Source organism: Pollachius pollachius, assembly GCF_949987615.1.
Source record: "Pollachius pollachius genome assembly, chromosome: 17".
Lineage (NCBI taxonomy): Eukaryota > Metazoa > Chordata > Actinopteri > Gadiformes > Gadidae > Pollachius > Pollachius pollachius.
Genome location: NC_136950.1, coordinates 2,826,390 through 2,847,679, shown reverse-complemented (window position 1 = coordinate 2,847,679; position 21,290 = coordinate 2,826,390). Strand labels below are relative to the sequence as shown.

Sequence of the window (21,290 nt, the reverse complement as noted above, 5' to 3'; positions counted from 1 at the left end):
GATTACAAACCATTCCCACTAATTTCATTTATACTACCCATCAAACCGCCAGGAACATTGGCCCCTTCCCAGTCCAGAACTTGAAGACAACATCTCTCCCCCAGTCCGCACCACAATAGATTCAATCATAGGCAGCGAGCGGAACAATGTACTCCTGGTGTGTGATCTATGGATTGCGACTGGCTGGGGTCATTGTGCCTGGATTGGGAATGCCAGGCCCGGGAATGCGTTGATGATTTGTTAAGAATGGAAGGAAGCCAATCCGCAGGATGACAAACACCACCACCTCTGCTTCCTTCGTGGGGAACAATCGGGAATAATGTGGAGCTCAAGAAATCCACTATTGTCAGCCGGTTCCCCCGACTGACAAAAACACACACACACACACAAACACGCACACACACACACACACACACACACACACACACACACACATACACAAATACACACACACACACACACATCTGCTTAGCGCTGCTTATTGTGCTGTGGCTGGGGGAGGACATGAGGCCATTGATAAAAGTGGTTGATGATGTGATGGTGTTGTTAAGAACCATGATGATGACGATGGGAGAGGTGATGGAAATAGGGAAATCACAATAGCCTGGGATCAAGAAGACACATTAGGTTTTGTTTTTGGTCATCCAAACTCTTCCTCCTGGGGTGCACAGCTGTCGAAAACACTCACACGCACACACTCACACGCACACACTCACACGCACACACACACAGACAGACACACACACACACAGACACACACACAGGGATTTAGCACGACTGTGTCAACACAGCTGAGCCTCTATCCCGCCCACCTTCCTCCTCCTGCTCCTCCTCATCCTCCTCCTCCATCTTCTTCCTACCTAAGGTGTGTATGTCCGCCGAGGTCCTCTCTATGGACCCCCGTGGGGGTGAGTGTCTCCAGCACATCCACCCAGAAGAACATGTTCCTGCATGTCACACACAGACAGGAAGTGCTCCAAGGGAAGAACCGGGTGAGGACATCATGATGCAGTCATATCACCACTGGTGATGGCTTGACAATACATACATAGCGACACACGCAAAACAGCTGCTATGTTGAGCAGCTTCAAGAGACGAGAACACCCTGGTTAAGTTGTCCTTAATGCTCTTTTAACTCTTTCACTGAAGCCATTCATTTAGTTCCAACTTATTGTTTTCTTGATATTCAACCGTATTAGCTGAATTATGATTTAACCCCATCTACCACCCATTCTTTAAAACAAATGTGTTAATGGATGAGGTGTCCACCTCTAAGAGGAACATCTTCCAGGCTTGTTTTATGTTCTTACAGAACATAGGTCCCTGAGGGGAAGGACATGTGTCCTTATTTGTTCAGTTTTTCCCCGTATGTGAGCTGAAACCGCCAGACATGTAGCAGTCCCAACAGAGGTTTAGCATGTGGAGCTAGCATGTGGAGCTAGCTCCTGGGCTGGACGTGGGACTCATTGTCTACTCAATATGGAAAATATTGACTAGTCTTATTGGCGTGTATGTGTGTATGTGTGTGTGTTCGTGTGGGAATGTGTGCGTGTGCATGAGTGTGTGTGTGTGTGTATGCACTTGTGTGTGCGTGTGTATGCACTTGTGTGTGCGTGTGCGTGTGTTTGTGCGTGCATGCGTGTGTGTGTGTGTGTGTGTGTGTGTGTGTGTGTGTGTGTGTGTGTGTGTGTGTGTGTGCCTCCACAGACAGTAGGGGTGGTGACAGTGGCTGAAGCGTTCGTCTCTGGAGTGTTTCGCTGTGTTGCCTTGAACGCTGTGGGCTCGGACACACTGGACTTCCCCTTCTTTGTGACAGGTAAAGAGGTTAAGGTCTTTCTCTCGCCACCCCTCCCTCCCTCCCTCCCTCCCTCCACCCCTACACCCCCTGTGTGTGTGTGTGTGTGCATGCGTGTGTTTGTGTGTGTGTGTGAGTGTGTGTGGGTCTGTTTGTGTGCCAGTGAAACAGGAACTGGGAGCTCTTATCGTTGTACTTCCCCGTGCGGTGAGCTTCCTTGGCCTGAGCCACTTTATTTCTGGAGGCCTGGGGTTGTTCTGGAAGATAAACACTATCTGCCACAAGGAAACCTGTAGCCGTTTCCACAGGAAGTTTCAGATGGCTAAAGTAAATACAAAATACCTTTTCACTGTATTGCACCAGTTCCGCTGAACTGCCCACTCTGAGACCTGGAGGGCGGGTTGGGCCTCAGAGACCTGGAGGGCGGGTTGGGCCTCAGAGACCTGGAGGGCGGGTTGGGCCTCAGAGACCTGGAGGGCGGGTTGGGCCTCAGAGACCTGAAGGGTGGGTTGGAACTTACAGACCTGGGTTGGTTGGGTGCTCAGAGGTGTGACTGGGAAAACCGCCAGAGCCCGGGAATCAAACCCATACAGGTGGGAAACCACAACAGGGTTTGTTGCAACTCTGAGTTCCGTTCTCAGACTCATTTCCGATATGATCTATGCCAGATGTTCACTCTCACACTCCTCTGCATCTTACCTTCTGCTCATCTGCTGTTCTCTCTCTGTCTCTCTCTCTGTCTGTTTCTCTCGCTCTCTCTCTCTATCTCTTTCTCTGTCTCTCTCTCGCTCTCTATCCTTTTGACCATACTCTCTCCCTCTCTCTCTCTCCATTGAACCATTCTCTCTCGCCCCCAGATGTCCCAGGGGGCTTCAGTGTGAAACAGCGGGAGGAGCCTAGAGAGGGCGGAGACCTCACGCTCACCTGCACGGCCAACAAGTATCTGTACGTGGCGTTGTCATGGCACCGCCTGAGTGACGCTCTGAGTGGCCACTCGCAGCAGAGCCCCACCCTGAGCGGAAGCACGCTCACGTCCGGCGAGTTCTCCCACTCTCTGACCTTGTCGCTCAGCAACCTGACGGCTGGCGACTCAGGAAGCTACGGATGCACCGCCCGTCACCTGGCCACCGGGCGGAGGACGCAGCTGGTGACGCAAGTGGTGGTCGCAGGTGAGCATACAGCTGGTACTAATTAGAGGCTGATGGTGGTGGTGGTGGGGATGGTGGTGGTGGTGGGGATGGTGATGGTGGTAGTGGTGGTGGTGGTGATTGTGGTTTTGGTGATGGTGATGATGATGATGATGAGGAAGAGGAGGAGGAGGAGGAGGAGGAGGAGGAGGTGGAGGAGGAGGAGGCTGATGGTGATAATGATTATGTTGATAATGAGGTCATTTCAGCACCACCACAATTAAGAAGATTAGTTCCAAATGTTCAAATACACGAGCCTCAAATACATAGTAGCCTACACTGAGATGCCGGCTAATCATTCTTGCATGTGAGCGGCTTGAATAAAAAAAAAAAAAACATTCAGATGATGCAAATTACTCAATAGAGGTCTACTCTCCTTGCATAGCCCTGCCTGCTCCAAATAATGAACCAAGAAAGCAGGCTCATTGACGAAGGCGGATTAAACCCCCTCGGTTTTACATAGGCAAGACAGTGAAATGCAGGGTGTTCCAAGCCACGACCCTACCGGCTTGCCAGCGCAAAAATTCCTATAGTGTATCGCCATGTATGGATAAGGCACCTTAGCCATAAACACAGCGCCTGAGGTGGTGTAGGTGGTGAGGGGGTGTAGTGGGGTGGTGTTGTAGGGGGGCTGCTTGGGAACCGGGTCCCCGTCTTACTGCCGCCAGCGCCGCTGCTCCAGGCAGCGGCAGCGGCCCCAACGTGGGAATGAGGAGCGCGTCTGGAGGGAGACACACAATGGAGACTTCCCCGCACGCCACATTTAACAGGCTTCCACGCAGGAGCAGGGGAACAATCAGCCCATCGGACACTGTCAGGGCCCAGCGCCGTGGACAATCATACATTGTTGTGCAGAAGGAGGATCGGGGGGGGGGTGGGGAACAACAATCAACTGCCCACTCTCAAGTGACTGCTTGTGTTTGGGGGTCCGTCCGTCTTTGTGACCGAGCGGTCGTACGATTGACGCAACCGCTTCCTCCGCTGGTGGCCTGGGAGTTAGGAGGCGAGCAGGGGTGGCAGTGGGAGGAGGAGAGGATGGGAAATTAGAGGAACAATTGAGAGTGATGGGTGAGAGAGAGGGGGCTGCCCCTCTCTCTCTTAGTATAGCAGGGTGTGTGACTAAGCAGGAAATTAAGAGCATGGCGATGGCAATTCATTGTTTCTATTCCAGGCCGTAATGGAGAATAAACACTCCGTCGTTGCATGTTTTAAGGAAACAGGGGAGACTCAAACGTTGACCATGGGACCCTAGTGAGGCTTAAGGACAGCACATGTGTTGAGCTTACTGAATAGTTGCTTTTAACCATAAAGAGACCTGATGGAAAGGCGTCTGAGTGGTGAGTGGGATGCCAGCTGACTCACCAGTGGTCCTGGTGGCCTGCCAGGTTTCATGGCCCTGCTCATGGCCCCGTTCCAGGTGACTCACAGGGCTCCTTTCTCAGGAACAGAATTTGAATTTGTTTAGCCTATTCATAAAAAGACAGAAAAAGTGATAGTACGCAATACCAAATTATGGAGGGTGTGGTGGACAGGGAGACCCTCAGTGGTGTGGAGGAAAACACACACACACACACACACACAAAGATGCACACACACACACACATGCACGCACATACTGATGCACACAGACACACACACACACAGATGCACGCACACACAGATAAATGCAATCATATAATTGTTTGTATGTGTGTGCATGTGTGTGTGCATGTGTGTGTGAGTGTGTGTTTGTGTGTATGTACGTGTGTGTTTGCCCGTGTCTGTGTGTGTGTCTGCACGTGTATCTGTGTCTGCGTGTGTGTGTCTGCACATTGTGTGTGTGTGTTTGTCTGCACGTGTGTGTGTGTGTGTCTGCGCATGAGTGTGTATGTGTGTGTGTCTGTGTGATTATGTGTGCCTCAAGTCCTGCAGCCTCCATTGTTGCTCCAGAACCTGACAGACTACAGGGTCAATACCAGCAGCTCCGTGACCCTCAGCTGCCCCGCCCGTGGCGTTCCACCCCCAACCTTGACCTGGTACAAAAACAAACGCACCCTCGCACAGGGATCAGGTAAGACATGAGAACGGCCTCATGCTGATCACTAATCCATGGGGAAATAAATGCTTTTCTTTTGCTCCATGTTGAACAGCTCTGTGACCTTTTCTCTGATTTCTAAACACCAGGTATTGTAATGATACCAGAAGTCGGGACTTTACACATTGATCGAATCACAGCGGAGGACCAAGGCCTGTACACATGCCGGGCAACCAATGAGAGGGGATCTGCCGAGAGTTCTGCCTACATATGGGTCAACAGTAAGGGCCCCTTGTCCAATAGTATTATTTAAAAGGATATATATATAATTATATATTACTTAATATATACTTTCATATTTGTATATATATATATAAATATAAATATATATGAATACATATATATAATTTAGGCTTTTTGATTCTATATGGCCATGTGAAAGTGAACAGAGACAATACAGTGGGTTGTAGATAAGAGGTCATGACGTGAGGACTTTACCATATTCTTTTACAAGATTTGATTGGCTTGGCTTGTTGGCTAATTATTTATTGTTTGTCTGTGTGTGCTTGCATTTGTGTGTGTGTGTGTGTGTGCGTGTGTATGTGTGTGTGTGTAGGCACCTTGGAGGCGTCATCGCTGGAGATCCCCACCCTCACCTGTATCTGCGTGGTGGCCACCATACTTTGGCTGATGATCACACTCTACATACGCAAGCTCAGACAGGTAGAGGAACTTGACTGTCACCCCCCAACTGTATTGATGAAAACATGAGGTGCACATCAATCACATGCACACTCACATGATGGTCATTCCTTTCCCATTCTGGGCCGAAGGGACAGGAGGGAGGGAGGGAGCTAGCTAACGACAGGTGGGAGGGAGGGAGGGACAGAAGGGAGGGACAGAAGGGAGGGAAGGAGGGAGGGAGGGACAGGAGGGAGGGACAGAAGGGAGGGAGGGACAGAAGGGAGGGACAGAAGGGAGGGAAGGAGGGAGGGAGGGACAGGAGGGAGGGACAGAAGGGAGGGAGGGACAGAAGGGAGGGAGGGAGGGTCAGGAGGGAGGGACAGAAGTGAGGGAGGGACAGGAGGGAGGGCCAGAGGGGAGGGAGGGACAGAAGTGAGGGAGGGAGGGACAGGAGGGAGGGACAGAAGGGAGGGAGGGACAGAAGGGAGGGAGGGACAGGAAGGAGGGACAGAAGGGAGGGAGGGACAGAAGTGAGGGACAGGTGGGAGGGAGGGAGGGACAGAGGAGGGCGGGAGGGAGGGACAGGAGGGAGGGAGGGACAAAAGTGAGGGACAGGTGGGAGGGAGGGAGGGAGGGACAGAGGAGGGCGGGAGGGAGGGACAGGAGGGAGGGAGGGACAAAAGTGAGGGACAGGTGGGAGGGAGGGAGGGAGGGACAGAGGAGGGTGGGAGGGAGGGACAGGAGGGAGGGAGGGACAAAAGTGAGGGACAGGTGGGAGGGAGGGAGGGAGGGACAGAGGAGGGCGGGAGGGAGGGACAGGAGGGAGGGAGGGACAGGAGGGAGGGACATGGGGGTTAGGCTGAGAACCGTAGAAAGTGAGAATGAAAGGAGAAGGGAATCTACCGAAACACACAACCAAACCCTCTTGTACATGGAGCAGCAAAGGGTCAGAAGCTGACGTAACAGAGCAATATTTCCATGCTACATCCTTTTGTTTGGCTTGCTTGTAAGTTTGAATGTTGCCCTTTTGAGCTTTATTCATAAAAAAAGGTGTAGCATCTACAGTAGCTGCTATCGTTGGAACACGGGGACACGGGGAATGGGTTAGCCTAGCGATTGTAATACTTGCACTTGGTTCTATGAACAACTTTACTGTACCGACAGCGATATATTGTTTCACTTCTTATGACAAATGTACTTATTGTAACAAATGCACTTATTGTAAGTCGCTTTGGATAAAAGCGTCTGCTAAATGCCCTAAATGTAAAATGACTCACCCGAGATAAGATTCATTCTTGCTGGTCGAAAACATTGTTATGACCCCCCCCCCTCTCTCAGCCAAGGCCATCCGCTACTAAACCAGAGTATCTGTCAATCATCCTGGACACGGGAGGGGGACCAATGGAGGAGCAGTGTGAGAGGCTGCAGTACGACCCCAGCCAATGGGAGTTCCCCAGGGAGCATCTCAAGCTAGGTATGGTTTCTTAATCACGAAGGAGCCAACCCAGATCACATAGAGACACAATGAGGGCGGGAAATGATTGATTCATTTTCTATCAATAATAACTTATTAATTAAATAAAATTGTCAAACTGTCTATGAGAATATCCATTAGACGGAAAACTCCTCTATCCCATTGACTGATGATGGCGGGTATCTCTGCATCCATCCACCGTGAGACACCAGATCAGAATGAGGGCTTTCGGTAGTAATGCTGTTGTCAGGGTTCGGTAATTAATTGAATCCATTTTATTATTCATAATGGGCTGACATTGTTGTGTTTGAAACTGCCAAAGTGTTTCTCATGTGAGAAGTGGAAACACTATTTCATTAGCCTGGCATACGGTGTATTTAGGAGGATGTTTTACAGAGTATCGGCAGCAAGAAACGATGCCATGATGCATTCTGATGTACAAGCCCTCCATAGAAGAAGTCCAGGTTAGTCTGGTCCAACAGGGCGCCACAAACAGGCTGCTGGACCTGCTCACAGGTCTGTTAGGGTCCTAACCATGGAAGGGGGGGGTTAAGCCGTGTAGGCTGATGGGAGGACGTTCTCAGAGCCCTTATCAGATATTATTGGGAGGGTCCATTCCATTCATCAGACTGTGTGTCTGGGCCTGCTAAGCGCTAATGAGCTCGGCAGCAGGCGTGCTAGCGTGGTTTAACGGGGCTAATCAGGTCTCAGTGTGGGCAGGGAGGGGCCCTGTTCCCTGGGTCCATGTGTTGACATGATGACATAGTGGTTACGTGGCTGCATGGTCTCATCACACGTATACACACAAACACAAACATAGTATTCACACATACACACACACACTCACTCATGCATACACACACACACACACACACACACACACACACACACATAATCCCACCCTGTCTTATTTTTCATCACTCTGTATTACTTCACCATCTTTGTCTCTTAGCAACAGCCTATTCTCCCTCCCTTCCTCCTGTCCCTCCCTCCTGTCCCTCCCTCCCTCCCTCCCTCCCTCCCTCCTGTCCCTCCCTCCCTCCCTCCCTCCCTCCCTCCCCCTAGAGAAGCCTCTGGGTCGGGGGGCCTTTGGGAAGGTCATGCAGGCCTCAGCGTTTGGCGTGGACGACTCCTCTAGCTGCACCACCGTCGCCGTCAAGATGCTCAAAGGTTAAAAAACACACACACACACACACACACAAACCCACAAACACACACACACACACACACACACACACACACACACACACAGATCACCAGAACAAAGCTTCCCACACACAGACCGCCCTGCAGAGACTAAATATATACATCTTGTTTGTTGTTTTTCTGCTTTGTTTCTTGTGTGCTTCTTGGAGAGTGGCGACTGTGAAAACACATTTCCTCTGTGGGGAATATAAAGACTTGGCTGAGAGCTGGATGGAAGGCCTCTGCAGGAACCTCCCAACTCTAATAGAATATAAAGCAAATGTCTCTTTTTCTGAGACCTCTTTTAATGTCAATTGTTCGCTAATAGGCCTGCCGTTCCTGCATTTCCTTTTTGTTGCGTTTCTGTATCCAACCACTAGAGGGCGCTACAGACAGCGAACACAAAGCTCTAATTACCGAACTCAAGATCCTGAGCCTCATAGGACATCACCTGAACGTGGTCAACCTACTGGGGGCCTGCACCAAGCCCACAGGTGTGTGTTTGTGTGTGCGTGTCTGTAATCTAAACGGGTAAACATGATGCCTAAATGCTTTGGTTGTACCTTTGCATGCACTCAACATGCACCTGCAACAATTACTGTTTTTAGGGGTTGGTTATAACGAATGTGTCTGCTTGTGTTTGTGTGTGTGTGTGTGTGTGTGTGTGTGTGCGTGTGTGTGTGTGTGTGTGTGTGTGCGTGTGTGTGTTTGTGTGTGTGTTTGCGTGTACCAGGCCCCCTGATGGTCATTGTGGAGTACTGCCACTTTGGAAATCTCTCAGCCTACCTTAAGAGCAAGAGAGACCAGTTTGAGCAACACTGGGTGAGTTCATCGAGTTCCACCACCAGACACAGGCCAACAGACATGCATAGATGCTTATGTCTGACACATTTGACAGAAATATACATGTGCGAAAACACACACACAATGCAATTACACATAAATGTAGTGTACATTTAGAAACACAACTTCCCCTTCTCACTACAAGTCAACAAGGCTCTATAGGAACTCGCTGCCAAACTGAGCACAAGCCAGGGGTCACTTCTGCTCTCTGCTCTCTGCTCTCTCTCTCTCCTCTCTCTGCTCCCTGCTCTGTGCTTTCTGCTCTGAATGCTGCTGCCCGTCCCTTCTGGACCGAACCACTCTCTTTATCCACCCTAGCCTATGAGGCCCTGTTGTCCAGCAGTTATAAAGTGAAGTCCCGTTGTTTGTGAGTCTAGAGTCTAGTCTGGTTTGAGTCCAGCAGTCATAGCCTCCAGGGCTGTAAGGATGTTGTAATGCCATAAACGTATATGTGGTCTCCCTACAGCCTGGACGCCCCAGCCGGCCTGCCCCCCTCCCCAAGGACCAGGCCGGGCCCGGGGCAGGGCAGGGGACAGGCGCTGGCCCCGGGGCCCGGAGCAGAGGCTCATCTTCAGGACCGGGAAAGCAGCCTGACCAGGGTAGGCCCCATCCTCTCCCTCTCTCTCTCTCTCTCTCTCAAATTCAAATTCAAATTCAAAAAGCTTTATTGGCATGACTATTGGTAAACCAAACAGTGTTGCCAAAGCATTACAGTATTACAAATATAACAAATAATAACAATAGAGAACGTCAGAACAATATGTACATATATCAACCTTTAACAATATAACATAACATACAGATATACATATGTACATATAGAAAAAAAAAAAAGTCATTAAATTAATGAAATGAAAAGCTACATAAAACGCATTATAGGTTACTAATAATCAGTAATCAATCAAACAGTGAGGCCTGGTGTAGAATGTCATCCTCTCATTTTGTGGCAAGCTGAAATAAACTGTCCTGCGAGGATTGAGCTCTCTTTTCTCTCTCCCATTAATATTTTTAGTTGGTCTACATGGGAGTTTATAAAATGTGGGTGTTTTTGGCTGAATTTGCTAAAGTATATTTCACAGACATTTTTGAATTTGGGGCAGTGTAGGAGGAAGTGCTGCTCGGTCTCTACAGCAGCTTCTTCACACTGCTGACACAGCCGCTCCTCTTTGGGCAACCATGATTTCCTATGTCGGCCTGTTTCTATGGCCAGACTGTGAGCGCTCAGTCTGTACTTTGTTAACAACACTCTGTGTCTAACATCAGTGACTGTGGTCAGGTAGGGGGCAACAGTGTACTGTCTATTTAGAGCCAGATAACACTGCATTTTGCTGTGTGTGTGTGTGTGTTTTGGTGTTCCAATGGGTGAGGTAGGTTTGTTTGTGATGTTTTATAATTTGGTTGAGTCTAATTGATATGTTCTCCGACTGGTCCTGGGGCAGAGCAGAGGGGGAACCTGTCTGTGGACAGAGCCTCAGGACCAGCTGAGTGAGAGGACTCCTGTTCATCTTTTGGCTTTGCAGGGCTTTGTGCTGGAAGGAGTGGGGGTCACTTTTTTTTAGATGTAGCCAATATTTAATTGATCGTTTTTGGATTTTAATAGAAGTGGATACTGACCTAATTCAGCTCTGCAGGCGTTGTTAGTGGTTGTCCTGTGTACCTGCAGAATGCTTTTACAAAATTCAGTGTTTGCAATTTCAATTGAATGTTTTTCCCATTGGTCAAAAAGTTGGTTTGTTTGTGGGCCCCACACTTCACTTCCATTGAGCAGGATGGGTTCAATAATTGCTTGAAGTAGTTTGAGCCAAATTAGAATTGGAATCTGAATGTAAATTTGTCTTTTGATTGCATAAAAAGCCCTGCGTGCTTTCTCTCTCAGTTCATTGACTGGTAGATTGAAACTTCCAGTGGGACTTATTTTCAGGCCTAAATAATTATATTCTGAACAGTTTTCTATTTTATGTGTTCCTATTGTGAAGTGCAATGTGTTTCTCTCTCTTTCTCTCTCTCTCTATCTCTCTCATCAACCTGCTCTGTCTCTCTCATCACCCTGCTCTGTCTCTGTCTCTCTCTCTCTCTCTCTCATCATCCCCCTGCTCTCTCTCTCTTTCTGTCTTTCTCTCTTGCTCTCTATCCTTTTGACCATACTTTCTCTCTCTCTCTCTCCCTCTCTCTCTCTCTCTCTCTCTCAGCAGAGTGCTGCAGCTCTCCCCTACTGCTGGAGGACCTCATCTCCTTCAGCTTCCAGGTGGCCCGTGGCATGGAGTTCCTCTCCTCCCGCAAGGTCCAGCTCTTTGTTTATGTGTGATTTTGTGTGTGTGTGTGTGTTTATGTGTGTGTCTGCGTGTGTGTGTGTGTGTGTGGTGTGTGTGTGTTTATGTGCGTGTTTATGTGTGTGTGTGTGTGTGTGTTAACAGTGTGTGTGTGTGTGCATGTGTGTTTACAGTGTTTATGTGTGTGTGTAGTAACAGTGTGTATGTGTGTGTGTTATAATAGTGGGTGTGTGTGTGTTAACAGTGTATCCACAGAGACCTAGCGGCCAGGAACGTCCTGCTGTCTGAGAACCAGGTGGTGAAGATCTGTGACTTCGGCCTGGCCCGGGACCTCTACCGAGACCCCCATTACGTCCGCACGGGGGACGTGAGTGTTTCTGTCCTGAGCCACACACATAGCCCCATGGCATAGTGAGCATGAACCCTAGTAAACGTGAATCCTAGTGAGTGAACCCTAATGAGACTGAACCCTAGTGAGCATGAACCCTAGTGAACGTGCACCCTAGTGAACGTGAACCCTAGTGAGAGTGAACCCTAATGAGACTGAACCCTAGTGAGCATGAACCCTAGTGAACGTGAATCCTAGTGAGCATGAACCCTAGTGAGAGTGAACCCTAGTGAGACTGAACCCTAGTGAGACGGAACCCTAGTGAACGTGAACCCTAGTGAACGTGAACCCTAGTGAGACTGAACCCTAGTGAACGTGAACCCTAGTGAACGTGAATCCTAGTGAGACTGAACCCTAGTGAGTCTGAACCCTAGTGAGTGAACCCTAGTGAGAGTGAACCCTAGTGAGAGTGAACCCTAACCAGAGTGAACCCTAGTGAGAGTGAACCCTAGTGAGGGTGAACATTAGTGAGACTGAACCCTAGTGAACATGTAACACAATGTTGTTCTTCTGATGCACCTCTGCTAGTGAACAGAGAAGTGAGCACCGACACAGCCTGCTTCCTGCTTCCAACCGGCACCACAATGACTGTCCCCACGCACACCTGCTACTTTCACTTATCACTTCCTATTTATCATGTAGCACACGCTTTCATCTGAAGTGACTGTGAAGCAATTCAGATAGCAGAGAGAGAGCAGGTAGCGGTTAGACAGTACAGAGAAAGCTCATTAAGGAGCAGGCAGGGGTTAGACATTACAGAGAGACAGGTCATTAAGGAGCTGGTATGGGTGAAGACAGTACAGAGACAGCTTATATAAGGAGCAGGCAGGGGATAGGCAGTAAAGAGACAGGTCATAGACCTCTGAAGAATAAGTCCCGCCTCTGAGCCTCCCGGTTCCGTCTCTCAAATGTCTATGGAATTAGTGTGTAGTTCAAAACGTGACGCAGCTTTTAATTCTTCGCCACCTACAGAGTTTTTTTATGTACGATCATTCTAAACCCCATGTGATTTCCCATAGACATTTGACTGAGGGAACCGGGAGGCTCGGAGGCGGGACTTATTCTTCAGAGGTCTAATATGGAGCAGGCAGAGGGGTTAAGACAGTGCAGAGACAGCTCATTAAGGAGCAGGAACAATCAAATAAAACGTTAAATCTTGGATATGCAAGCTTTATTTGTACTAAGGTATCAATGTTCTGCTTTAATAGAAGAAGTCATTTGTTTTTTTATAGGATGAAAATCAGGCAGCTTAGGTTGTAAATAGTGGACCGGTATGGAAAACCTTGACCCAGTCATTTACAACGCAGTACCATTACATATAGGAGTCATATATATCAGTCATACTTTCATCTGGGATTTGACAAGTCCAACTCCATTTGAAACATTTTCCTCCTGTGTTTCGCCTCTCCTGTTCTGTCCTTTGATTGGCCGAGCAGGCGCGCCTCCCTCTTAAGTGGATGTCCCCTGAGGCCATCTTCGACAAAGTGTTCACCGCCCAGAGCGACGTGTGGTCCTACGGGGTCCTGCTGTGGGAGATCTTCTCTCTGGGTACACACAGTGTGCGTGTGTGTGTGTGTGTGTGTGTGTGTGTGTGTGTGTGTGTGTGTGTGTGTGTGTGTGTGTGTGTATGCTAACAACCAACAACAAGAAAAACTAACCAATGTTTAACATTCAAGAAAAGATTGATACATCGTTACATCACACAACAGCCTAAATAACCTCTGTGTGTGTATGTGTGTTTATGTGTGTGTGATGTGTGTGTGTTGTGTGTGTCTGTGTGCGTGCGTGCGTGCGTGCGTGTCCCAGGAGCGGCTCCGTACCCCGGTCTCCACATCGATGAGGAGTTCTGCCACCGGCTGAAGGCGGGGACGCGCATGCGGGCGCCAGACTACAGCACCCCTGACATGTGGGTGGATGAGGTCATCAGAGTCATGTGATGTGTCTGTCCTCGTGGTTCAGCCACAACTGACGGGGTCGCCAGGACCAATCAGAGCATGAGGACAGCAACACTTTATCTCCCCTTTGCAGTCTGTAGACCGGAAATGTAGAGCTGTGGAATGTTATATTCAACAAAGTCTATTGAATACGTTCATAATCCATTATGGTGCTAATTATGTGACTTTGTGTGTTGGTTTGTGTACAGTTACAGCACCATGCTGGCATGCTGGGAGGCTAACCCCACAGACCGACCAACATTCACAGACCTAGTGGGAACACTTGGAGACCAGCTACAGGCAAGGGTTCAGGAGGTCAGACCACTCACACACACACACACACACTCACACACTCACTAACACAAACACACACACACACACAATTAGTCAGACACACACACACTTTCGAACACACATACATACATACACACCCAAAATATTTCTAAAGACACCACACATACCGTTCAGCCTCTCACACACACACACATCACCCCTATGGTCTGAGGACGCTGTCTCTGTGCTGGCTCTACCCAGGACGGTAAGGACTACATTCCTCTTGGGAGCTTCGCCCATGGAGACGGGGTGGTCAGCCAGGCAGAGAGGCTTCGGACCAACCAGTCGCTGCACGCCGTCACCAACCTCAGGTAGGGGAGCCCACCTCTCAGACCGCTGGGTCGGCCTTGAGGGGGAGAGCCCTCACCTCAGACTGCTGGGCCCTGAGGGGGAGGGGCCCCTCAGACCGCTGGGCCCTGAGGGGGAGGGGCCCCTCAGACCGCTGGGCCCTGAGAGGGAGGGGCACCTCAGACCGCTGGGCCCTGAGGGGGAGGGGCCCCTCAGACCGCTGGGCCCTGAGGGGGAGGGGCCCCTCAGACCGCTGGGCCCTGAGAGGGAGGGGCCCCTCAGACCGCTGGGCCCTGAGGGGGAGGGGCCCCTCAGACCGCTGGGCCCTGAGGGGGAGGGGCCCCTCAGACCGCTGGGCCCTGAGGGGGAGGGGCCCCTCAGACCGCTGGGCCCTGAGGGGGAGGGGCCCCTCAGACCGCTGGGCCCTGAGGGGGAGGGGCCCCTCAGACCTACTGGGTCGGCCCTTAGGGAGCTTCTTCATCTGGGAGCTTCTTCATCTCTCTTTAAGTTGAAGACTCTACTTCATTACTTTGTTCGTATTAATACATTTGATTTACGGTGGTGCAGATTGGATATAGATTAAATATTTTAGCATTTGTGTATCATGTATTCTATGTTGATTAATTGCATTGATAGTATACCTAATTGGCGTCACATGGCACCAACACTAAGGTGAACCACTCAGAAAATGTTGTCGAATTAATTATAGCCATACACCAAGATATCTGTCAATTGGCGTTTGTTTCCTTACCAGATTCAGAGGAGTTTAATTCCTTATTCCTTATTGTGCGTCCAGAAGAGGAGTTGGCTGGCTAAGCTTTCTCTTTAGCCATTGAGAGGCACAGTAGCCTAGCTCCTGCATGTGAGGGGAAGACACTTTTAATGCTAACCCAGCGAAACCCCTTCTGGAAGCACAACAATGTATTTGGATTACCCCATTTGTCTGTATAACATTTACATTTAGGGTATTCAGCAGACGCTTTTATCCAAAGCGACTTACAATAAGAACATTTGTCAGAAGAAGGAGTAACAACAATATATCTCTGTCGGTACAGTAAGGATTTTCATAGAAACAATTGCCAAGCACTGACTCACTTATTTAAACAATTCCTGGTATACAACGATAGCTAGGATAAGATGCTACACAACTAAGTACCGTAACTAAGTATGACACACAATAAGTGCATACATTAAGTGCCACATACAACATACAATAAGTAGGAGGGGTGGGAGAGGGTGGCTAACTCTGTATCTGGGTGAGACTGGCAAACAGATGTACAGGTACTTCACCCTATCCTTTTGAAACTGTAAAATCATTGTTGGAAAGGGTTTTAGAGCTAATGCTGCTGCAGCAGATGTTAGAGACAGCCAAATACAGAAAATATCAATGAAAAAAAGTGAGAAGACCTTTTTACAAAGCCTGTATAATTAAAGTAACCATGTTATTTTTCTTCAGTTACATGAGGAATATGGCACTGCTTCAGACCTTCGAAGAGCTACCTTACAAGGAACCAACAAGTCCTGATGTAATAATACCACATGCACACACACACACACTGTGGTATTGTCCCCTGCATCATTGCAGACATGTAATGTGTGTGTGTGCTGTATATAAATGTGTGTTTACATGTGTTTGTGTGTATATTTTTGTTAGTGTGTTTGTGTTTTAATCTGCATGTGTTAATGTGTGTGTGTGTATTAATGTGTGTGTGTGTGTGTATTAATGTGTGTGTGTGTGTGTGTGTGTTAATGAGTGTGTGTGTGTGTCCACAGGAGGAGCAGGAGGACAGTGGCATGGTTCTCCCCTCAGAGGAGCTCCAAAGTCTGGCTTGGAGCCCAGTGAAGAGCCAGAAACACAGCAGGTAGTGGACCCCTGAACCATCCCCTAGCTTCCAGAGCACTGCTGACCCACCACGTGCCCCAGGAGACCCCTTATCTACACCCTGTGGGCCTGGGAAGCCCTTGGTCTTGACATGAAGGAGTGAAATAAACCTGAGCATGTGTGGGTGTTTGTGTGCGCGTGTTTGTGTGTGTGCAAATGCAGGTTCTTCACCTACTCCAAGTTCTCAGGGAGTCGGGTGCCAGGGGACCGAAGACGTGACATCACGGGTCGCCATGACAATGAGCCATCAGTCCTGCCGTGTGATAGGGCGCCTGAGGAGGAGGAGAGCGACCCTCCACCAGACTATCACTCGGTGTTCCTCTACCCTTCTGCCTAGCAGCCCCAGGTGTCTGAAGGAGGTCCTCAGCCTTGTTAAAACATGTCCAGACTCCATCTTCACATCGATACCTTCCTTTCAATTTAGCGCCGCTGCAGTGAAAGTGAAATGTAAAAAGCGAAAATTGAAATAAGTGGATGTTTCTTTTTTTTTTTGCATTTCTTTGCCTTTCTACCTCATTATTTACCCTCTTAAAGTTACTACACAAAATTTAAACACAACTTTTCAATTTGTAAAACCTTGACATAAAAAGAAAAAGTCTATGGTAGAAATAGATAAATAGACAAAGCTTTGAGGGCAGATATAGAAAGTAATATAAATAGCAGTTTCTTTCATACCATCAGTGCTCAAATGCTAGCGCATTATATTTACACTGAACTTTATCCTGATGCTACAACAAGGCACTCACTCAACCAACCCTTTCCAAGAGCAGCCAATAGACTACTATACTTAGCGTGTTTCACAGGACACTACAGAGCACCACATTATTGCTATATAGCACTCTTTATTAAGCACACAAATTCCTGGACTAGCTACTTCTTGTTATTTAGCAGACTTGTATGCTAGTGTTATATTTACTGCACTGGTACCTATACTACTAAAGTGGTTTGTTTGAAATAGTTTGTAGGCTTCATCTATATCCATATGCTGGAAGAAATTAATAGAAAATATATGTAGGATAGTTAGTTATGAATACAATATATAAATGTTTTGTACACATGAATGCATTTTAATATGCATTGTTCAGTCGACTTATTAATTAAATGGACAAATACACAGTAGAATAAAATCTGTGTTCAGCATTTTTTGATTGAGTGTTATGTTTTTGTGCATGAAACAGCCCTCTATCTTCAGACATCCACCTGGGGACCTGCTCCAGGCTCCTTGAGGACAGCCATAGAATCAACCTGCTCACACACTTTATTCTGGACTTCAATTCTCTGTTCTCCAAACCAAATATCACTCATTTACCTCACACAAGAACCATTTCCTTAGCGATTACACTCATGCAGCTCTTTACGCAAGGTTGAAATTCTCTTTACAACCAAAAAGCAACACTGATCAAATGCTGGGACCTAAACTTAACAAAGTGGTCTAGTCACGTGTTGTGGGGAGTGGCTGTGGAGGGAAGGCATTTCTCGGTTGGATTCATTTAAAATGGTAGACTTCTCCAACCTGCCTGGCATTAAAAGAAAGTAGAGGTAAGGCTTCTAGCTCAAGCATGCTTAGAATCTATAACATGTTTTCCACATTACAATGTAGAAGTCCACCCTGGAGATCAGTTTTTGGTATTCTTTATTAAAATACTGCTGTACACACAAATATTGCAAAATTTGAAATGAACAAAAGAGGGGAAACAAAATAACGTACTTGGAAGGTGATTGTAGGCGTGTGGGACTTGACCGAAGGTAACCACACATTTCTGCTGGAGTGTTGTGACGTGGAAGAGAGAGAGGTGTGTGTGTGTGTGTGTGTGTGTGTGTGTGTGTGTGTGTGTGTGTGTGTGTGTGTGTGTGTGTGTGTGTGTGTGTGTGTGTGTGTGTGTGTGTGTGTGTGTGTGTGCGTTCTAGAGCACCACATTCACAAAAATATTTATTTTGTTGAGTAATTTCACTAAAACCGAGGAAGAATTACATGATCCAACAATGCCGACTCCATAGGTTGTCTGTAAGCACGGTTCTTTCCCTTCATAAAACAAGTCTTTCAAAAGTGGCGGGAAAACCCAACCAATGACCTTGAAGAAAGGCCTTTTACCGGTCGTCTCTTGATTTGAAACAGAAGAGGAAGACCCTCCCAGTAATCCTTTTCTAAGACCTTCACTCAACTTCAAGAGGTTAAGGGTGCAGAGAAAGTGGGAGATGTTAAACATGTTTGGATTGGAAGGAGAAACGTCTTCCCAGTCCAGTGGGCCGTCTTGAGGTATAAACCAATTATGTTTTACCTTACCAACAATATTCTTTCATCAGAGGGAGAAAATTAAATCAGGACCAACTCATGGCCCTCTACTCTCACTGGCCCATGGAACTGTGCTTAAAGACAACATGATGTCCAAACCGCCTCCACCTCGGACAGCCTCTGCACTCACACACATGAAGACGAGGTCCCGCACACTCCACTGGAGCCCGCCTGACTGGAGCAAAACAAAAGGGCGACCAGTGACGGCCAAACACATTCAGTCACTGGGCCCCTCCAGCTGTCAATCATCCTGAGAAAAACCAAAGCCATCAGAGTGAGGGTCAAGAACTCGTCACTTGGAGGCCCCTCCCACCTGACAGATGGGTCATCGTGGGGACGGGCAGCCCCCCATAAGGAGGTTTGGGGGGGTGTTACCATGCTGTCTCCAGCAGTTTGTACCTCATGATCATTAAAATGTCCAAATAAAACTTAATTGTTGACGTCCCCTTTTTATCCTTTCATCATCCACCACACGCCGCCCCCCTCCCACCCCCCATGTCCACAGCCCCTCCCCTCGCAGCAATTGGTCCACAGAATCAACAGTTGTTTACTCGAAGGGGGAGGGGCCAACATGACATTTGCACTCCTACTCTCCCCAATCCCAGTACAACAGTTGAGCAAAAAGAGGGGGAATTTACCAAAAATAAAATCCTTGTCCTCAAAACGCAGGAGAGGACCCGGAATGCCCCGGAAGAGGAAAGGAATACTTGTGTCGCGATACAAAAAAAAATACAAAATGGCTGCAGGAGAGGGAAGAGGAGGTAGAGGAGAGAGAGATGGGGAAAGGCAAGGGGAGGGCGAACGGAACCATGGGGAGGCGGTCTGGTGGCCGCCTCCAGAGAAGCGCACACGCACACACACACACACACACACACGCACACACACACACAACAACTGTTGCCCCAGCCATCTCATTTCACTGTAACTATGCAGTCAAATTCATGTTTGCTAACATGACCGCCTCCCCCTCAGTCCAGTGGTTTGTCCTGTTTCTTCAGGAGGAAGGAACCAACTGCTGGGACGGGGATCAGTTGGCCCTTAAAAACAAAGGAAATAAAGCGCCCTCCCATGATAGCCATTGAGTGGCGTGCCCTAGTGTGTCACAGAAACATTGGTGTGGTTCCCCTGGTAGGAAGAGAGATGCCATCAGTTGAAAGATGGCATTTGATTGGTTGTCCATTTTTGTCCTTGTCTAAATCCTCTGTTCCATATCATGTTGATGTCCGTGTTATAAACCAGCCGTCTGTACACCCTGTAGGCCACGCGCACATGTCATAAAAAATAACCAAGAGATTCAACCAAAAAAATTAAAACCTTAGTGCATCCTCTGCAGAAAATAAACCCCAGATATAGAAACAAACGATAAAAGCAGGAAAAAATGTCCAAAACCACAAGGTTTGTTTCTCAATGTTTGTTCCCCCAGATCAAAGAAAAGGTACATGATCACAGCTTCCACATGTGTCCTATTTTTTTCCTTTTTTGTTTCTCCAAAATTTCTCAGCTGTGGGGTTTAAGAAACTAAAAAAGACACTTTAGAAAAGCCTCGGGCGGCCAGCGTCAGTGTATGTGACTGAGTTCAGCACCACGCCCCCCTCCCTGGCCACGCTGATGGTTCATCTCCACCAGCCGGGTCATCCATCATAGTGCAATAGTGTGCTCCGGGACCAGGGGCCCCTGGGGGCCTGGAGGGGTCGGGCCGCTACAGGGGCCCGGTGGCAGCCCCCTGCAGCTCCTGGAAGGTGCTGTCGAAGCAGCGCTTCAGGTCGGAGTAGGTCACTACCAGCACACTCTTCTCGTCCCGGGACACAAGGCTGATCTTCTCTGGCACGCCCGCGTCCAGCTGCAGAGCACACAGATGGAGGTAAGGGGGGTGCTGACCGCGAGAATAAAAAGGTACACACGCACACACTAGGTGTGTAACGGTACACTGAAGTCAAGGTTCGGTTCGGTTCGTACCTCGGATCAGACATCAAGGTTTGGTACGAGTTCGGTACAATGAAGGGAAAAGAAAAAACAAAAATGCAGAAGGCAATTCTTTTTTTTTTGTGCATGTCTCAGGTTGTACCACCTAGTGTCATACAGCCTGAACTGTGTAATCTAAGATGTTGATAGTAAACATTAAGTACCCCACATCATCTCCAGACTCAACCCGTAACTTGTAAACAAAATAAGACAATCAGTTATAAAATTGAAAATGCAGCATGTCTTATTTATGAAAGTGCAAAGTACACAGAATTACAGCCACTACGAGCCAGTCCCCCAATGAGCTTTCCACAAATGTGCCGTTTTTTTAGAGGCGGGTCAAGGTGAAGGGTGGGGGTGTGGCCCTGAGCAGCTTGCGGCCACGGTACCATGCGCTCTGTTTACAGTGAATGTATAGTAATGGCGAGGCGTACAAAGCTTTTGGCCGTGTTCTGTAAATATTCTAGAACACTCCGGGTGCTCCAGCGCGCGTCCTGGAGCTCTATATCTAAATAATATATTATACATGGATATCTATATCATAATATATATTATCACAGCCAAAAGCTGTGGGCACTTCCAGACGATATTTTGAATCTCAAACGACTGCGTCGGGTTCTCCGACGTCTCTGATTCTTCCACAACAACCTGAAGTAGACTGAACCGCGACATGGAGTTGAAAGGGATTGTTGCGCCGAGGTGCCTCGGAAGCGGGCAGCAGGCAGCGGGCTCTGACGGAAGACAATCGCAGGCAATAA

General features: G+C 48.3%; 2 protein-coding genes across 3 annotated transcripts in view; one reads left to right on the top strand and one right to left on the bottom strand.

Annotated features, from left to right (window-relative positions):
- Positions 1–17,244, top strand: part of flt1 (fms related receptor tyrosine kinase 1) — a 39,475-nt gene extending 22,231 nt beyond the window's left edge. Inside the window, exons 11-30 of one of the 2 annotated variants that reach the window (XM_079754814.1) lie at positions 866–992; positions 1,708–1,816; positions 2,653–2,964; positions 4,886–5,032; positions 5,146–5,277; positions 5,613–5,719; positions 7,019–7,154; positions 8,220–8,324; positions 8,720–8,833; positions 9,073–9,161; positions 9,649–9,781; positions 11,375–11,463; positions 11,697–11,819; positions 13,277–13,388; positions 13,647–13,746; positions 13,984–14,089; positions 14,309–14,418; positions 15,852–15,921; positions 16,169–16,257; positions 16,440–17,244. In XM_079754814.1, the coding sequence (XP_079610940.1) occupies positions 866–992; positions 1,708–1,816; positions 2,653–2,964; positions 4,886–5,032; positions 5,146–5,277; positions 5,613–5,719; positions 7,019–7,154; positions 8,220–8,324; positions 8,720–8,833; positions 9,073–9,161; positions 9,649–9,781; positions 11,375–11,463; positions 11,697–11,819; positions 13,277–13,388; positions 13,647–13,746; positions 13,984–14,089; positions 14,309–14,418; positions 15,852–15,921; positions 16,169–16,257; positions 16,440–16,614 (2,485 nt within the window). In that variant the 3' untranslated portion in view covers positions 16,615–17,244. Of the gene's footprint in view, positions 1–865; positions 993–1,707; positions 1,817–2,652; positions 2,965–4,885; positions 5,033–5,145; positions 5,278–5,612; positions 5,720–7,018; positions 7,155–8,219; positions 8,325–8,719; positions 8,834–9,072; positions 9,162–9,648; positions 9,782–11,371; positions 11,464–11,696; positions 11,820–13,276; positions 13,389–13,646; positions 13,747–13,983; positions 14,090–14,308; positions 14,419–15,851; positions 15,922–16,168; positions 16,258–16,439 lie in introns of both variants that reach the window. The other variant, XM_079754813.1, reaches the window with a different exon arrangement.
- A 684-nt stretch (positions 17,245–17,928) lies between these two features.
- Positions 17,929–21,290, bottom strand: part of pan3 (poly(A) specific ribonuclease subunit PAN3) — a 28,137-nt gene continuing 24,775 nt past the window's right edge. Inside the window, exon 18 of the mRNA XM_079754818.1 lies at positions 17,929–20,410. Within this exon, the coding sequence (XP_079610944.1) occupies positions 20,270–20,410 (141 nt within the window). The 3' untranslated portion in view covers positions 17,929–20,269. The remainder of the gene's footprint in view (positions 20,411–21,290) is intronic.